The following is an 18,412-nucleotide window of genomic DNA, read 5'->3' on the forward strand; positions in this document are numbered from 1 at the left end:
TGTTGACTCAACTCACCCTATTCTGGCGTCAGTGACTTTGAATTTTTCCTAACCTTTCTTCCTTGCCATTGTTTTTTTTTTGTTCTCCTCTAAGTTCTTCATATCCCTCTTCAACTGTGGAGCCTAAAACACATGCACTAACTTGAACTTACATTTGCACTTGCATGTGCTTCCTCTCTCTCATGCACATAGCACACACACAGTTACACCCTCATATTTACACTTTCTCACTACTGGTAGACATCGTTCAAGCACCAGAATTTTAGCTGAGCAAAAAGTGAACACAAATAGAACAGTGACTGACCCAACCCCATCAAAGGAACAGATGGGAGGGAAACACCCCAAGTCCCAGACTCAAGCAACATGTAGGCCTAGAACCAGTTAAGTGGCCAGAAAGCTTTTTGCTGTCTCTTGCCTCAAGTAAACAGTGTAAGGCTCAGAGCTATGACCTGGGCAATAAAGGAAGAGAATCTGTCTCAATGCATGTGGTGTTATGGAACTAGGCACGGACTAAAGCATCTTAGGCTCTTTCTAAATTCCAGATATTTCTCTAATCTTCCAGGATGGATTAGGGAGGTCTGATAGAAATCCTGGAGATTACATCCTGAGCGCACCTGAGAGGGAAAGAAGAGACACAGCACATGCAGATATGACGCAGGCCACAAAACACCAAACTGTGTGACACCAAAGGGGCTTCATTTGGCTTTATTCAGCGATCCAGCCAGAAGCAGGGTTCTCCAGAGAGTAACAATAGGGGGGGCCCCAAACAGAAGGCAGCAGCCCCTAGCTCTTACCTGGCTAAGGTTGAGTGGCTGTGCTGCGCTGGTCCCCCCGCGTTGAGCTCGATACCCTGTGGGGGTGATACAACATCCAGATGACTGCCCACTCACTGAAGCCACTGGCTTGGTCTTACTGCTCAGGAGACCTAAAAAAGGATCAAGGTCTTAGTTATGAGCAGACATGGGCATCATATTAATCAGCCCATGTTTGTATGAGGTTTGCAAGAATTAAGGTTTCATGTATATTTCATTTCTTCAATCACATTACACCAGAAAAACAAAAACTGTTACTATTTCTTTTCTGTCTTGCTACAAAACTCCATAAAGGATCTTCAAAAGGTTTGCTTCAGTAAATATTACCTAATCTCCTATAATGTGGAAGGTACTATTAGAAATACAAACACAGGAGTTTCCCGTCATGGCTCAGTGGTTAACGAACTCGACCAATGTCCATGAGGATGTGCATTCGAACCCTGGCCTTGCTCAGTGAGTTAAGGATCACAGCATTGTGGCGTAGGTCACAGACTCGGCTCAGATCCCAAGTTCCTGTACCTGTGGCACAGGCCAGCAGCTACAGCTCCAATTTGACCCCTAGCCTGGGAACCTCCGTATGGCGCAGGTTCGGCCCTAAATAGACAAAAGACCAAAAATATATATATATAAAAACAAGTAAGACTCCCAAGGATACTTGGAAGGGATTAAGTAAGTACAGAAATGACAATGTGAAGCCGAGAAAAATACTGGTAACACTCAGGACATTTAAGTGTCAAAGGGGTTTAAGGGAAGGCAAGATTGTAACTTGTTGGGCATTCACTGTCTTTAGATTATAGGCAAGTGCATGGTAATTGACTATAAGCATGATCATTATTCAACTTTTTGTTTCCCTCTGTGGTCCCACTAAGACAACTGGAGCATTTATTCAGTGACTGGTGGAGTAGCCTGTTTTCTTTGGACCCAATAGGGAACAGAGCTGCTAACAATGCCGATCAGTAGCCTGGCTTCAGGAAGTTTTGCCTTGTCTGCAGTGGAACAGCTGTCTGCTTCTGGGGAGGGGAACCACACATCACCTTCAAACCATGTTTATGTCTCTGGCAGTAATATAATCCAGAATAAAACATTAACTTATAAAAATATGTAATAGACAGCTATACTGATGCCAAAAATTCATGCTCCACTTCTTTGGTGTATATATAGAGTTGCCACTGGAAAGGAGATGTCCAGACAAGGGCTATGTTTTCTGGGCCCTCTTGCGTCTATAGGGGCCACATGATGAGTTTTCACTATTTCTAGGGCTGAAGAGGTTAAAGACTACGTGCCTCCTCCAAACTTTCTCTTCCTGATTGGATGCTGAGAAGTCCAAGGCTCTGATCCTTAACTCCCTGCCGCCCTACCAACCAGGAGCACCTGCACTGGGAACTTATGTGAGTAAGAAATAAACTTCTATTATGTTAAGCCAGGAAAACTAGGGCTAGTTACCAAATAACTGAAGCAGGGCACCTAAATCCAGTACCTCACAGAAAAAAAAAGATGGAGGTAATCAGGTTAATAATAAAATCCACAAACACATCAATGTATATATACCACTGGGTGAGAAAGATCTACAGTACATGCTTTTTTTAAAAAAAAAACTTTTGTACTTTTAATATTATCATTTCCTTTCCATTTTTGGATTGTCAAATTTGAATCACTTGTAGCAAAAAAAAAAAAAAATTGCCCAATTCCCCCTGTCATAGAACAGATGTCTTATCCACCTTCTCCCATCAACAGGGAGTGTATTTCTGAGACTACAAGCTAATTTTATATTAATCCAAGCAAAATAAGCATAGGAGGGAATTCCCATTGTGGCTTAGCAGGTTAAGAACCTGACACAGTCTCTGTGAGGATGTGGGTTCAATCCCTGGCTTCACCCAGTGGGTTAAGGATCTGGTGTTGCCAAAAACTGCAGTGTAAGTCACAGATTTGGCTCGGGTGCAGTGTTGCTGTGGCTGCAGTGTAGACCTGCAGTTTCAGTTGTGATTAAGACTCCTAGCCTAGGAACTTCCATATGTTGCAGGCGTGGTCATAAAAAAAGGAAAAAGAAATAAGCACAGGAAGATAAACTGATGGCCCAAGATAATTTCGCATCACAAGGAACTGATTTCTGAATTAAGTAATTTTTAAGAACATCTATGCCTATGCCACTGGTCTATATACCACTGGTGTTGTATAGATTAGAGCAAAATATTAACAACACACACATCAAAGGAGAACTCAACTCCAGCTGTGAAAATACTCACCCGAGGCCTGGGTTGCTACAGTGCAATCACCAAGCTGAGTTTTCAGTGGAGGCACAATGATGGTGCGGGTGCCAGTGCCATCCCCCACGACTCTGCCGGGCCCCTCGGGAAGGGGTCCACTATTGCCCCGGAGAGCACTGAGGGTATCAGTGGAATATGGGCTGCTCAAGGAAGAGTCAGAGTCTGGAGAATCATTGACGGTGACATAACTGATGACATTAGACCTTGCCTTCAGGCCAGAGCTGACAAAAAGAAAATACAAGGAAATTCAACCCCTTTTAGCAATGCTTCTTTGATGGTCTCTAGTCCTTGAAATGAAGGATCTTGATGAAGATCATGATGATAATAACAACAGTAGCAGCAGTAACTTCTGAGAACTTATACCTTCTTGGAGGTCCCATCGTGGCAAAAAGGAGAAGACAAATAGATCTTATCTTTTCTTTTTGCTTTTTTTAGGGCCACACCCATGGCATATGGAAGTTCACAGGCTAGGGGTGGAATCAGAGCTACAGCTGCCAGCCCACACCACAGCCACAGCCACAGCAACACCAGATCCTTAACCCGCTGAGCCACAATGGGAACTCCAAGCACTATCCTTATACTCTACACATTTCTCACTGAATCATCTTAACACTTCTAGGAAGTAGGTAGTATTATCCTGGTTTTTTCGGATAAGGGAACTGAGGCAGAGGGAAATTAAGAAACTTGATCAGGGAGTTCCCGTCGCGGCACAGTGGTTAATGAATCTGACTAGGAACCATGAGGTTGCGGGTTCGGTCCCTGCCCTTGCTCAGTGGGTTAACGATCCGGCGTTGCCCTGAGCTGTGGTGTAGGTTGCAGACGCGGCTTGGATCCCGCGTTGCTGTGGCTCTGGCGTAGGCCAGTGGGCTACAGCTCCGATTCAACCCCTGGCCTGGGAACCTCCATATGCCGCGGGAGCGGCCCAAGAAATAGCAACAACAACAACAACAACAGCAAAAAAGACAAAAGACAAAAAAAAAAAAAAAGAAACTTGATCAGGAATTCCCATCATGGCTCAGTGGTTAATGAATCTGACTAGGTTTCGGGTTGGATCCCTGGCCTTGCTCAGTGGGATAAGGATCTGGCGTTGCCGTGAGCTGTGGTGTAGGTCGCAGACACGGCTTGGATGGTGAGTGGCTGTGGCTGTGGTGTAGGTCGGCGGCTACAGCTCCGATTAGACCCCTAGCCTGGGAACCTCCATATGCTGCGGGTGCGGCCCTGGAAAAGACAAAAGACAAAAGGACCAAAAAAAAAGAAAGTTGATCAAAGTCACACAAGTGATGAGAGGGTGAGGACAGGATTCAGACCCAGGACAGAATGATTGCAGAGCACACACCTCTAACAACTACTCCGTGTTGCTTCTCAGCCATTTCCACTCACAGTTACTTCAAAAATATTCTTCCAACACCACTTCTTTTCCATATCATCCTACTAGGCTACCAATGGTTCCTTACTGTACCTAATCAAACTTCTCACTACAGCTGTTTTTTAAAAAGTTTCTTCACAACTGATCCCACCTTACTAACTTGAGTTTTCCTTAATTTTTTTTTTGTCTTTTGTCTTTTTTGTTGTTGTTGTTGTTGCTATTTCTTGGGCCGCTCCCGCGGCATATGGAGGTTCCCAGGCTAGGGGTTGAATCGGAGCTGTAGCCAATGGCCTACACCAGAGCCACAGCACCCAGAGCCACAGCAACGCGGGATCCAAGCCGCATCTGCAACCTACACCACAGCTCTCGGCAACGCCGGATCGTTAACCCACTGAGCAAGGGCAGGGACCGAACCCGCAACCTCATGGTTCCTAGTCGGATTCGTTAACCACTGCACCACGAAGGGAACTCCAGTTTTCCTTAATTTTAATAGGCTTGGCTCCAGTCAAAGCAATCCTGCTAGTCACATAATTATGGCCATATTAGGCCCCTTCTCCTCACTGCAAAGTTTACCTCTTTCCTTCCCCAAATCATTTCAAAGATCACTTTCAAAACTGAGCTTCAAGTCTACTTACCATTTGTAAGTAGTCTTTTGTAACTGTAAATACCATTTTGTAAATAGCCCTTTTGAAGTATTTCATTCTAAACTTACTCTTTCAAGTTCATTTAAACTTCATTTACATATGACTGTTAGGTCTCCTAAGTTACTTTCATGTGTGAATCATACTTCCTCAGGTAAAAGTAGGGTTATTTCTTCTTTTGGTATGCCTGACACCAAAAACCCAATGAAGAACAGAGAACAGTGAAGGCAACTGACTCTTTTCCCTCCGAGAGAGATGTATATCACTGTTCTTAAATGTGGCCACTCTCTTTTAGGTGACTGCCCAATTAAGGATTTGGATTAAGGTGCTGGAATAAGAGGAAATAATCTGGTACTTAAATTCTTAAACTGAATGACCATATAGCAGAGGGGGTAAAAGAAGGTAGCTTAAAGTTCTACCTCTTCCAAAGAGGCAGCACGTTGCAAATCTACCAACTTGTTCCAATTAACTGTTGTTTATAGGCTTCTGCTACAGTATCTATTTTCAGATTCTGAAATTCCCTAAAGACAGGGGATCATGTCTGGACATCCAAGCTAGGAAAGCCTGACAAAGTAATATATACCTTCCATCTAATGTATCTGAAAAAGCTCATTTAACTGATGAACATATATATTACAGAAAATTTGACAAGGCTCAGTTATGGAAACTTGAGTGTTCTGGCTCACTCATCCAAGGCCATACTTCCAAAATATTCCTTTTCAGTCCTTTCTTTCATAGCCCAAATTGGGCCACTTGCCTCAAACCAACAGACTAAAAACCAAGGGCGGGAGCTACTGAGCCAGCGAACCATTCACCTGTCTTACCTATTGGGCTTATATTTGTTGTCTTCTTCCTCATCAGTGTCACTGCGGATAGTGATGACACTCACAGGAGGGCTGGGAGTATCTGGAATGATGATTGGCTGATGCTGATCTTGTACAGGGACTAGGGAATTATAGGAAGATGTGGTACGGAGGGGGCTGCTTCCAACTAGAGAATAGACTTGAGAAGGCAGAACATCCAGAGAGGACCTGTTGGAAAAGGTCGAAGGAAAGATCATCCAGTGCTTGGTCCCCAAAACTATTTATGTTTTACCTAGAACTCTTTCAAATTTGCTCTTTGATTCTCTTACAGAATCATTAAGCCAATACACTTCGCTATAAAAAATAAACTAAGCACTTTAGCCAGGGTTTCCAGGGACAAGAACATACATTTTATTTTTGTATGTTCTTTACCCCATGGTTAAATTTCACTTGTAAAGTAGGCAGAAAATAAAAGTATCAGCAAAAAGAAGGTTGGATTCAAAGTGGCAGCAGAAAGAAATGATTAGCATAACCAAGACACCTCTGTATACATACTCAAAGGTTAGCTCTTTTCAACTGGCAGCTTTTTGCTGCTTCATAGCCAAAGTATCTATAGCACAACACCTAAATGCCAGGCAACATCTCTCTCAAACTGACAATTTTAATTATTAGTCCTAACAAAGACTTACTTAGAAGAGACTGGAGCAGACTGCTTATTTTTCTTTGAAGGGAGGGAACTGGATTGTTGTTGTCTGACAACATGGGCAACGCCAACATTAAGGGGCTGAGCAGTGGCCAACGTCACATGGTTAGTTAGCAAGGACGGCTGCTGCATAATAGTGCTGTACTGGTTGCCATGAGAGTGGGCATTCCTGTATCAAGAGAAAAGAAGAGTGAATGCCTAAAACAACTGGGAAATCAGGACCAAATGCAGTTAAAATAACCAATAAAGCTGTTTTATTTTTACAATTGGTTTCTAGATTACAAGCTTTGGAGTTTTCACTGTATAGTTGCCTTTTTTTTTTTTTGCTTTTTTAGGGCCGAACTTGCAGGCATATGGAGGTTCCTACACTAGGGGGTCAAATTGGAGCTACAGCTGCCGGCCTACACCACAGCCACAGCAACGCAGGATCTGAGCCATGTCGCAACCTATACCACCAGCCCACGAACAATGTCGGATCCTTAACCCACTGAGTGAGGCTAGGGATCGAACCTGAATCCTCATGGATACTATGCCACAACAGGAACCCCCTATATAGTTTCTTTTTCTTTTCTTTTCTTTCTTTTTTTTTTTTCCCCAGCAAGCAAGCAAAGCTTTTTTTTTTTTTTTTTTGTCTTTTTGCTATTTCTTGGGCCGCTCCTGCAGCATATGGAGGTTCCCAGGCTAGGGGTCGAATCGGAGCTATAGCCACCGGCCTACGCCAGGAGCCACAGCAACGCGGGATCCAAGCCACGTCTGCAACCTACACCAGAGTTCATGCAACGCCGGATCCTTAACCCACTGAGCAAGGCCAGGGACCGAACCCCAAAACCTCATGGTTCCTAGTCGGATTCATTAACCACTGCGCCACGACAGGAACTCCAGCAAAGCTTTTATTAAAGAAAAGCAAATAACTCCCAGGCTGCTGGGAGGTGGGGAGAAGAGCCCCCACCCCGTATAGTTTCTAATTGCGTAAGATTTTCTTTAAATCTGAAGAAAATAATTCCTGAACTTACAACCTATTATTTTTCTTGTATTCAAGTTTCTTACAACTCTGTCTCTTAGCCTGGTATGGATTCTTTTCTCCCAGGATTTCACAGATAATCTCTTCTTTCCTTTATTTTTTTCCTGTCTCACCACATCCGAAAGTGTTCCTACTCTAAGGGATCTGCCCTTGCAAAGCTCCCAGAGAGGAACACAGGCACTTGCCTCCAGTCTGTGAGCTGCTGGCCAACTGCCCATGGCCTCTGGAATCACTGCTGTGGGCTGGACAGAGTTGTGTAGAGCCACCCAAGGCAACTGTTGCCAAGTTGAAGGCAGGAGAATTTGTTGGGTTCCTCCAGGCCAAGCCCTGCTGTAAGGAAACACAGCACAGAAAAACATCCAGACTTGATTCATTCTTTGGCTTTTTAATTCTGGTTTTTTAGATGAAAAGCATAAAATTCCGTATCTAAAAGAAAGTTGCTCGTAATTGTTAACTGCAGAGAGTTAAAAAGAAAGTCAGAGGGCTCAAAGGTTCCAAGTCTTATGAGTAGGGAAAGAGGACATGCTGCTTCCTCTTGGCACCGTCCATAACCTGACCACACAAGGGTATTAAAGAGAAGGACCTCCTGTGGTTAAGAGTGTTCCTAATTATACTGTAAAGGTGAAAGGAGTCTGAAAGTTCAAAGGTAAGTGTCTAGTTAAATGCTGGAGTAACATTTTGCAGAGTCTTAAGACATCCCTAGAAAGAGTTAAGATAGCTCTCTTGAGATTAAAAATGGGAATTTAAAAATATGAGTGCTAATCAGATAAAAGACATCAGGTTCAATTCAACCCAATAAAACAAGGGGAGAATGTTCCTTTTAAAAGGGTAGTTACTTGGAAAGTGGAGGCCAGAGTGTGGAGGACCAAAGGCCAAAATCCTTTGGCAAACAAGTTTACACCAGAAAGAGAAAACTAATTCATCATTTATAGCCATGGGAGAGAATTTAAAAATATGGCAATAAGAAAAATACGTAAGAAATAGATGCAGGGAGTACCATATTTTGTTTTTATTAGTTACCTAAAATATGTATCACTTGTAGAAACATAACATAAAAACTAATCACCAGAAGAAAACACATTATTTGTAGTTTTTAACAAGCCATGCCACTTGCCACAGACAGCAACAAATATGTTTTCTGTATTTCTTAGAGAAATTGTGGCATTTCCTAAAAAATGGGAACAGATTTGAAAGTTTCCTTTTTAAACTTGAATTGTACAGTACAATCACCTACAATGCTGGGGTACATATGGTTCTGTTTCTTGAATTTGAAACTGCAAGGCTATCAACAAACTGCTTTAAAAATACTTCTGCAAGTAACAGATCCACTTGTTACAAATACTGGTTCCAAACAAGAAGCCTTCAAATCAGAGAAACTGCAAACACGTCTGCTACCATAAGCAGAATTCAAAACAAAACAAAACAAAACAAAAAATAAGAGAAGTCTGTTAAGTCACACCATGCGTCTTTCCATAAGCCAACACCTGCACAAGACAAGGATGTAGTTTAATACAGAGCAAGAAATAACATTTCAACGTGAGGCAGAAAATCTGGCGTTCCAAGCGACGAAACTGTTTTGACAGAGGAAGAACAAAAATATGCAAAGCTTAGCAAATGGCTAATGCAAACTTAAGAGAAGCAGCAAAGGAGAAGTGTCAACTAACATTCCCAACCTCAAACTCTAGGTGTGCAAGTTAAAACCAATGGCTTAGATCAGTCAAGTTAGAAATACATCTGATCCCTTACACTCAAGTTTTATGCTTATGCTGTAATTATTTGGCAGTGACAAAGACTTTTAAATTGAAAACCAAATTCCAGTATGTTTCTGAAAGCGTTTTTCACTCACATGAAACAACAAATTTAAAGCTACTTTGAAAGATGGAGAAATATTAGGATTCAACAGTATCAGTTGGGTTTTCAAGAACTTACTAATTTCATTTTATTTTATTTTTATTATTTTTTGTCTTTTAGGGCCACACCTGCAGCATATGGAGGTTCCCAGGCTAGGGGTCTAATCGGAGCTGTAGCCGCCGGCCTACACCACAGCCACAGCCACTCACCATCCAAGCCGTGTCTGTGACCTACACCACAGCTCACGGCAACGCCAGATCATTAACCCACTGAACAAGGCCGGGATTGAACCCGCAGCCTCATGGTTCCTAGTCGGATTTGTTTCCACTGTGCCACGATGGGAACTCAAGAGCTGCTAATTTAAAATTTAAATAATAAAGTGCTAAATGTCAAATAAACAATTCTAACTCCCCCAAAGAAACCAAAACACATCCAAAATCACTATTAATAGGTTACAAATCCTGCAATTTATCTCTAAGTCCTGTTTGTTTTCCTATCTCTAAGACCCATTACTGCATTTGCTGATGTATTTAATAACTTTTCCCATGACTTTTGATAACGAAGATATTGTACTTGCATGCAGTTTTTCAGTCCTATTTTCACCTTTGTATAAAGACATATATGTAAAATACTTAACTTCTCCAAAGCCCCTATAAATGAGCTCACCTTTGATTTCAACCAACAATGAAATATAATCTAAAAGGGTTCCAAAGGGAACATGTTTAAGTGGAAGATATAAGCTGCCACTGATCATGAGTGGCAAAGAGTTATCTTCATGTGTTTATAGAGGGAAGGTTACTATCAACAGATAAAGAAATAAATTAAGAGCATCTTAAACATCTCTACAGGCACAAAAGTTGTAGAAGCTTAAAACAGAAAATAAAGAAGGAAGCTAACTTGCCAAGGGGTTCAAATTTTGGTCATCCGGGTACCTGTAGCAGAGCCAAATCAAAGGCCATTTCCTTCATTCTCAAGATTCAGAGGGTAAAAGATAGGGCAGAAAACAGGTGTAACAGTATTGAAGCTTTTTCGAGGCTACACCGAGAGCTTTTATCACACTAGGCTGGCAAAGAAGAATCAATGGAGCTGACTCCTTACAGAGCCACACTGAACATCAGAGTCAAACAGTGCTTCAGCAAATGTTGGGGAGGAAAACAATGAGACATTAAGGATGTAGCAAGAACACAGCCACAAGATGGCACATGCTTCCATGCCCCTCTGCAAAGACTAAGTCAAAAAAATTTTTTTGAAAAATGAGAAAACCAGAAGAAAACAGAACAAAAACAAACAGGAAAAAGTAAAAAAAAGAAAGAAACCAAAGAAACTCCGTTAGTAAACACAATCAAGTGAGGGGAATTACCAGTACAGCGGCAGTCTGTCAACCAGCGCCGGCCGGCCGGCTGCGCAGCTCAGAGTAAAGGGCACCGCCATACTGCGGTGTGATGGTGGCTACTTGAGGGTGGAGAGTTGCTACCATTAGTGGTGTACAGCTTCCCTGAAATGTAGATCAGGCAGGTGAGTGAAACAAACATGGAGGCAGGTTATCTGGATTCAGAAGGGTTTTCATGCCCCCCAGGTTTATTACCAACAATACGCAGTGATTTCATATCATTTAAAATGCATGTACAAGACACATCTTTCCCCTTCAACTGCACATACAGCACTGGCCCACCAGGTCAAATGTCAATGGCCTAAAGCAAAACAGTACAAGAATCCTTCTTGAGTCAGATTCTGAGGATCAGTTCTACAAAACTCAATTCTTAACAAAGGCTTGTAATTAAGAATTCCTCCTCTTACAACTCATGAAATAAGTTGGATTTCAGATTTCAGAGAATGTGTCATGGGCCACAGACACTTACACATAGAATGTAAAATACTGTATCTGTTGCTCATATGAACATTTCATGATTTTCTTGAGCATCTCAGTTGCATTTTACATGGCAGATAGAAACTTTTTAAAGCTTTCTAGAGCCTGACCACAATGAATGAAGGAATGTAATACTTGAAGAGGCATCTTTTTTTTTTTTTTTAAGTTGTTGGACCTCTGGACCCTGAGCTCTTTAAGGGTGGACAGCAGCTTCTTTTTTTTTGCTTTTTAGGATGCACCCTTGTTGGCACATGGAGGTTCCCAGGCTAGGGGTCTAATTGGAGCTACAGCTGCTGGCCTACACCACAGCCACAGCAATGCAAGATCTGAGCCACATCTGTGACCTACACCACAGCTCACGGCAACACCAGATCCTTAACCCACTGAGTGAGGCCAGGGATCGAACCCGAAACCTCACAGGGCCTAGTCGGATTCATTTCTGCTGCACCACGATGGGAACTCCTTGAAGAGGCATCTTGATGTGATCCAGCCTCTTAAGTGTGATAAAAGTCTGAAAGAATGAGTAAAGGGGACACTAAGAGCGCAAAAGGGAAACCTTTTACTTTTAGAATCAAGGTGTCATTACATATGTTCTATACCTTTAAAAGCGTCAAGATAAAAAAATTAACTGCATCCCACAAAATTTGAATAAATTCACTCAGGAGACAATTTCTCAAAGTTGGGATATTTATCTCTCCAAGTCTAAGGAAGAGATACTAGCAGAGTTGCAATAGTGTTAGGAATGAGTATGTCAGTCCAGTATAGATGCTGCATTTTAAGTCCACTGAATCATGACCAAGAAAGCTCTCATGGGTCAAAGCAAATACCATTTTCTAGGACAAAATATGTTGATTTTCAACAGTATTTCAGAGAACGTGAGCACTACTGAGCATCCAAGCTGCTCTGCTTTTACCTGTGTAAGAACTCCCGACTGTATCTGCAGTGGCTGAGCAGCTGGTGCCTGGGGTACAATTGGCACAGCATTATCCATCCTCACAGGGAATCCAGAGTGCTTTGTTGTTGCCTGTAGTCCAGCTGGAAAAAGCAGCATCAGTTACATTGCTTTGCTAGGTCCAGGATACTGTTTATTTGGGGGCTTTCTGGTTTGTTTTTAGCTTTGTTGTTCAAATAATCCACCCCCGAGGTTTTAGTTCTACGTACTTAAGACCAAAGAGTTTCACAGAAGTCTGGGGAGTTAAGAAGAGGGAGATTTGATTCCCTGCAGGTTAGTTAATGGAAAGATGCTTGATACAGGGAAGGTTGGTTTCAGGAAATTCTAAAAAAATTTTTTTCATCTGACAAAGCTTAAAATATAATACTCATCCTACTCCCATTAACAAACAGTACAGGCAAAAATAAACAAGAAACTTTCAGTTAGTAATTTACATTCACCTTTTAATTCATTAGAGGGGGGACAAAAGCCTAAACATTTAAAAATGTAATTTATTAAAAGCAAGGACTTTTAATTATTTATAACTTTTGGTTAATTATAAGAAAAATTATGAAAATCTCAATATTTATTATTATTTAGTTGCTCTTTTGTTTAGAATATTTTAAAGGGATGTTTTACTCAACCCCTCAAAAACATATAACGCATATAACGTAACTCACAAATTAGTCATATACTTTAACCAGTATGTGAACTGAAGGAATTATGTCTAGAATAAAAATATTTTAAAAGCAGATCCTGTGGTTTTTAGAAACACCTTTTTATACTTATTTTAGAAATCTGATCTTGTCACTGACAGCTTTCTAAGAAGACTCTTTTGCAGCTAATGGAAAGCTAGGAAAATCAAGAACTTTTTGCTGCCTTTAAAAGAGTGACCATGTCTCTCTCTCTTTTTTTTTTTTCTCTTCAGGGCCACACCCACAGCATATGTAAGTTCCCAGGCTAGGGGCTGAATTGGAGCTACAGCTGCCAGCCTATGCCACAGCTCACAGCAACATGGGATCCCCAACCCACTGATGGAGGCCAGAGATCAAACCCTCGTGCTCCTGGATATTAGTCGGATTTGTTTCCACTGAACCACAAAGGGAACTCCCACGTCTTACCACTTTTTATTCATTATCCTCTGAGCACAAATGCTGAATAAATTTTCCTACAGTTGGGAGGATCTCATTCTGGGGAAAAGAAGGGCTCAAGATAGTTCTCCCTTTTGCTAAGGCTTGAGAAGACAGCCTTCAAAAAGCCTTCTTTTAAAATCTACCTATCAAAGCTTTCAGTGTAGAAAATTTAAATCTCTATTATGCCTCTAATCACTAATGCCTACAGTTTTCTTAAGTGAGGATATATCCTTTTTTTTTTCCTCTGTCTTTTTGTCTTTTCTAGGGCCATACCTGCAGCATATGGAGGTTCCCAGGCTAGGGGTCTAATAGGAGCTATAGCCGCTGGCCTTCGCCAGAGCCACAGCAATGCCAGATCTGAGCTGCGTCTGTGACCTACACCACAGCTCACAGCAACGCCAGATCCTTAACCCACTGAGCAAGGTCTGGGATTGAACCTGCAACCTTGAGGTTCCTAGTCAGATTCGTTAACCACTGAGCTACAATGGGAACTCCAAGGATATATCCATTTTAATTAGAATATCCTTCAGTGACATTTTCTAGGCTATCGCCAACTAATTTCTCCAAAAATTACTATGGAGATATTAAATGAGCATAACTCATAAATTCTAATATTGTGTTCAACAAGTCCTCCAATTTCCCATTTCAGTAATTTATATAATTCAGTAACTAATTTTCACATAGGAAGACTTAATCAAGAAATGTACAAAGTAAGAGAGACTAGTAAAATCAGAATTAAAAGACTCTAGTAATAACTTTTTAAAAAATGCTACTTACATAAATAGGTAACATATTCATAGAAAAAAAAAAATGTACCAGCCATTCTTCCAAAGCAATACTATCAAAAAGCTAAGTGACATCAAAATTCTTGTTTCTATGCCCATGGCTAACTACAAGACAGTATTACTGTAACAGCTTCCTACATATTAGTAGGAACTGAGGAGGAAAAACCTTAGGAAGAAATGTTCACTATAAAAGTTCATCGTTGTGTCCCAGGATGATGAAGTAAAAGAGGACAAAATTACAGAATAAGAGTTGTTCAACTGGAACAGTACAGAAAGTAGTATTTATATTACTGACCTACAAAATGACTCTAAATAAGTATGAGATTGCCAAAGTAATTTAGGCTAAACCACAGCAAATCAAGACAGTTTAAAATTAGCTTCTTCAGGGAACCCCAAGTGGAAACTAAGAATTAAACAAAGGCAACATAGGAGTTCCCTTCGTGACTCAGTGGTTAACGAACCCAACTAGGATCCATGAGGATGCAGGTTCGATCCCTGGCCTTTCTCAGTGGGTTAAGCAACCGGCATTGCCATTGTATAGATCACAGACACGGCTGGGATCTGGCGTTGCTGTGGCTGTGGCATAGGGCAGTGGCTACAGCTCTGATTCGCAACTCCTAGCCTGGGAACCTCCATATGCCTTAGGTGTGGCCCTAAAATAGCAAAAATAAAATAAATAAATAAATAAATAAATAAGGCAATATTTTGGACAGGTTCTCCCTGAACTAAATAGGACTAAAGTTCTGTTTTAATTTGTTTTGTTGAACATAACTAAATTAAAAAAGCATTGCAATGAGTGTGACCAAAAACACAAAAACAAAATAGAACTAAACAAAAAATCCAAACCCAACAAACAAACAAACAAACGTATGGAAAGAAGAATGAAACTGTCTATGGATGAGGGACTTTTCTCCTCTAAGTGTAGGACCTTGTATTGTAAAACAACAGATGGTGAAAGAAAAGCACGCAGCCCGGAATAGAGGACTATTGGGCAGAAACCAGCATATGCCTGTGGCTGGCAAATCAACTGACAACTCTTTACAGCTATTTGAGTCTTAATATAGAATAATACTTCAAAATATATAAGCTATGGACCCCACTGCCTGGGTTCAAACTGTGGTTCTACCACTAACTAGTCATAAAAATTGGGGGCAGATGAGGGAAAAACTGAATGATCAATTTTCTCATCTATAAATTGGGCATAATGACATTACCCACTTCCCAGGGTTATGAGGATGAATACATGTAAGTACTCAGAACATTATCTAACATGTAGTAATACATATCAGTTTTCATCACTGTCATCAATTTATTTATTTATTTATTTATTTATTTAGGTCTTTTTGCCTTTCTAGGGCTGTTCCTGCAGCATATGAGGTTCCCAGGCTAGGGGTCGAATCCGAGCTATAGCCGCCGGCCTATGCCAGAGCCACAGCAACGGAGGATCCGAGCCACGTCTGCGACCTACACCACAGCTCACGGCAACGCCAGATCCTTAACCCACTGAGCAAGGCCAGGGATTGAACTCGCAACCTCATGGCTCATAGTTGGATTCGTTAACCACTGAGCCACGATGGGAACTCCACTGTCATCAATTTAATTAATTAATTTTTTTTTTTTTTCTTTTCTAGGGCTGCACCTGAGGCATATGGAGGTTCCCAGGCTAGGGGTCTAATCAGAGCTGTAGCTGCTGGCCTATGCCAGAGCCACAGAAATGTGGGATCCGAGCCGTGTCTGTGACCCTACACCACAACTGATGGCAACGCCGGATCCTTAACCCACCGAGCGAGGCCAGGGATTGAACCTGCAGCCTCATGGTTCCTAGTTGGATTCGTTAACCACTGAGCCACAACAGGAACTCCCATCAATTTAATTTAAAAATTCTCTTTAATTTGGAAATTTAAAAATTTGCTCTATAGCTAGCTCCTCAGGTTATTTAGACTTCCTAAATAGCAAAAAAAATTCCCAAAGCTTATACTTACCTAATTATACCAAAAGGGTTGTTAAAACCACTTTCCTCTCTACCTCTTCAGTTTACATTTTTATTAAAGGAACTATAAAGTTCTTTTGCCTGATCTTTTTTCTTTTTTTTTTTTTTGGTCTTTTTAGGGCTGCACCCACAGCATATGGAAGTTCAGGGGCTGAATCAGAGCTAAACTACAGCCACAGCCAACTTGGAATCAGAGCTGCGTTTGTGACCTACACCACAGCTCACAGCAACGCTGGATCCTTAACCCACTGAGCAAGGCCAGGGATTGAACATGCAACCTCATGGTTACTAATTGGGTTTGTTACCACTGAGCCACAACGGGAACTCCTGCCTCATCTCTTAAATATCATGAGAAGAAAGAGAAAACTTCAGAGTCCCACATTTGAAAACTGTTCCAATGAAACTCACTTTGGGAAAGGTGAGGGAAATGGGGGGTGGCTATTTGCTGAGTTCAGTAGAAGAATACTCAACACATGACAACCCAAAGTATAGAATTTACTATAATGAACACAAAAAAACAATTTGGTAAATTAGGCTAAATTTGCATTTACGGGTTTTGAATCTGCTCCTCCGCTCTCCCTGTAGTTTCTCCCTGGTTTACATGGCTATCGCTCTCCTGTCCTCCCGGTAATCTCTCAGTCTCCCCTAGCCCCTCTTTTCCTTCTGCTTGCTCCAACTCTGTCAGAAACCAAACAAACAAAAGAGTCACAGTCAATAAGTAACTGAAGTAAAAAGATAAAAATGCTAACTGCTTCTATGTAAACTGCCATGAGAAGCCTGAGTCTTGGTTTATTCCCAGAGGGCACCAACACTGACTTGTCATTAGAAAAGTCAAGGTGTCGTCAGAATACATCCTTAAAAAAAATTACTTAACTTTTTAAATGGCTCACCAGATCAATAAACAAGGAACAATAATGAGAAAATGAGGAAGGATGGGAATGTAAAAATTAAAATCTTATTGTAACACATCAGGTCAGAGCCCCTGCAGCTATTCTGTTCCTCGGTTGACAGGAGTTTGCAGGAACAATGTAAAATTCACAAGCTGAAGGAGATAATCCTTTTTTTTTTTTTTTGTCTTTTTGCCATGTCTTGCCGCTCCCATGGCATATGGAGTTTCCCAGGCTAGGGGTCTAACAGGAGCTGTAGCCGCCGGCCTACACCAGAGCCACAGCAACGCGGGATCCGAGCCGCGTCTGCAACCTACACCACAGTTCACGGCAACGCCGGATCGTTAACCCACTGAGCAAGGCCAGGGACTGAACCCGCAACCTCGTGGTTCCTAGCTGGATTCTTGTTAATCACTGCGCCACGACGGGAACTCCTGAAGGAGATAATCTTAATGCCTTCCCCACACAAATACCTCAGCTTGTAGAATTTTTCAATTCAATAATGATCTGGGGGCAGAGCCTCCTTGCCTGCCCACTTGCATCTCTCACAAGCGTCCTAGCTTAATAAATCTATTTCTTGCCTATCAAATAAATAAATAAACAAATAAATAATGATCTTTACTTCTGAATGTAATCGAAGAGGTTTCTACATTCTTAAACATGATTTTTACATTTTTGAATAAAGTTACCTTTTATTTGGCATGTCAAGTTACCTTTTATTTGTAGTTTTATTTTACAAAGGAAATAAGATCCAATATATGGCAGTTTCTGTTTACAAGTTTTTTTAAGATGTATATACTCTGCTATTAAAAGATACATGTTTGTGCTAGATATAGGACACTGGTACAAGACCTCTGCCGGCAAGAAAACTGGTATTAGGCAGTTCAAATAAGGAAATATTAACTGAACTCCTATGTGTCAGACAGTACCATAACTAGATAAATAACCAATGTAAAAAAGGTAAACCAACTCTGTTAATTTCAGTTATCCTCATAATCAGAGACTGAGTTTAAATGTGTCAAAGATCAAAACTAAACAACTAGATAACCTAATTAGGATCTGCCTAAAGGAGGTATGCCTTGATAATTCACCAGATATGATATAGGAGTTTCCCCACTTACTTTGAAAAGCAGGTGGACACACTATAAACGTTTGCTGAAATGGATCTGTCTGAGTGCAAATCTGGGTGGTTCCAGGCTGCAAGGAAACACCCTGCTGGGCAACTCCAGGGACTGGTGCTGCAGATGATGGGTACAAAGCCGACTGGTAGTTTAGCAGTGAGACATCTGAATTAGCCAGAGAAAGAGTAGCAGCTGCTGCAGTAGAACTGGATGCTAGAACACTGGCCTAAAAACAAA

General features: G+C 41.3%; 1 protein-coding gene across 1 annotated transcript in view; it reads right to left on the bottom strand.

Annotated features, from left to right (window-relative positions):
- The window catches only part of HIPK1 (homeodomain interacting protein kinase 1), a 56,564-nt gene that overhangs the window by 5,053 nt on the left and 33,099 nt on the right, over positions 1-18,412 (bottom strand). The window contains 10 exon segments of the mRNA XM_047784958.1: positions 795-925; positions 3,056-3,297; positions 5,908-6,114; positions 6,576-6,758; positions 7,796-7,818; positions 7,820-7,940; positions 10,822-10,889; positions 10,891-10,956; positions 12,242-12,363; positions 18,176-18,401. Of these exon segments, the coding sequence (XP_047640914.1) occupies positions 795-925; positions 3,056-3,297; positions 5,908-6,114; positions 6,576-6,758; positions 7,796-7,818; positions 7,820-7,940; positions 10,822-10,889; positions 10,891-10,956; positions 12,242-12,363; positions 18,176-18,401 (1,389 nt within the window).

Source organism: Phacochoerus africanus, chromosome 6 (genome assembly GCF_016906955.1).
Source record: "Phacochoerus africanus isolate WHEZ1 chromosome 6, ROS_Pafr_v1, whole genome shotgun sequence".
Classification (NCBI taxonomy): Eukaryota; Metazoa; Chordata; class Mammalia; order Artiodactyla; family Suidae; genus Phacochoerus; species Phacochoerus africanus.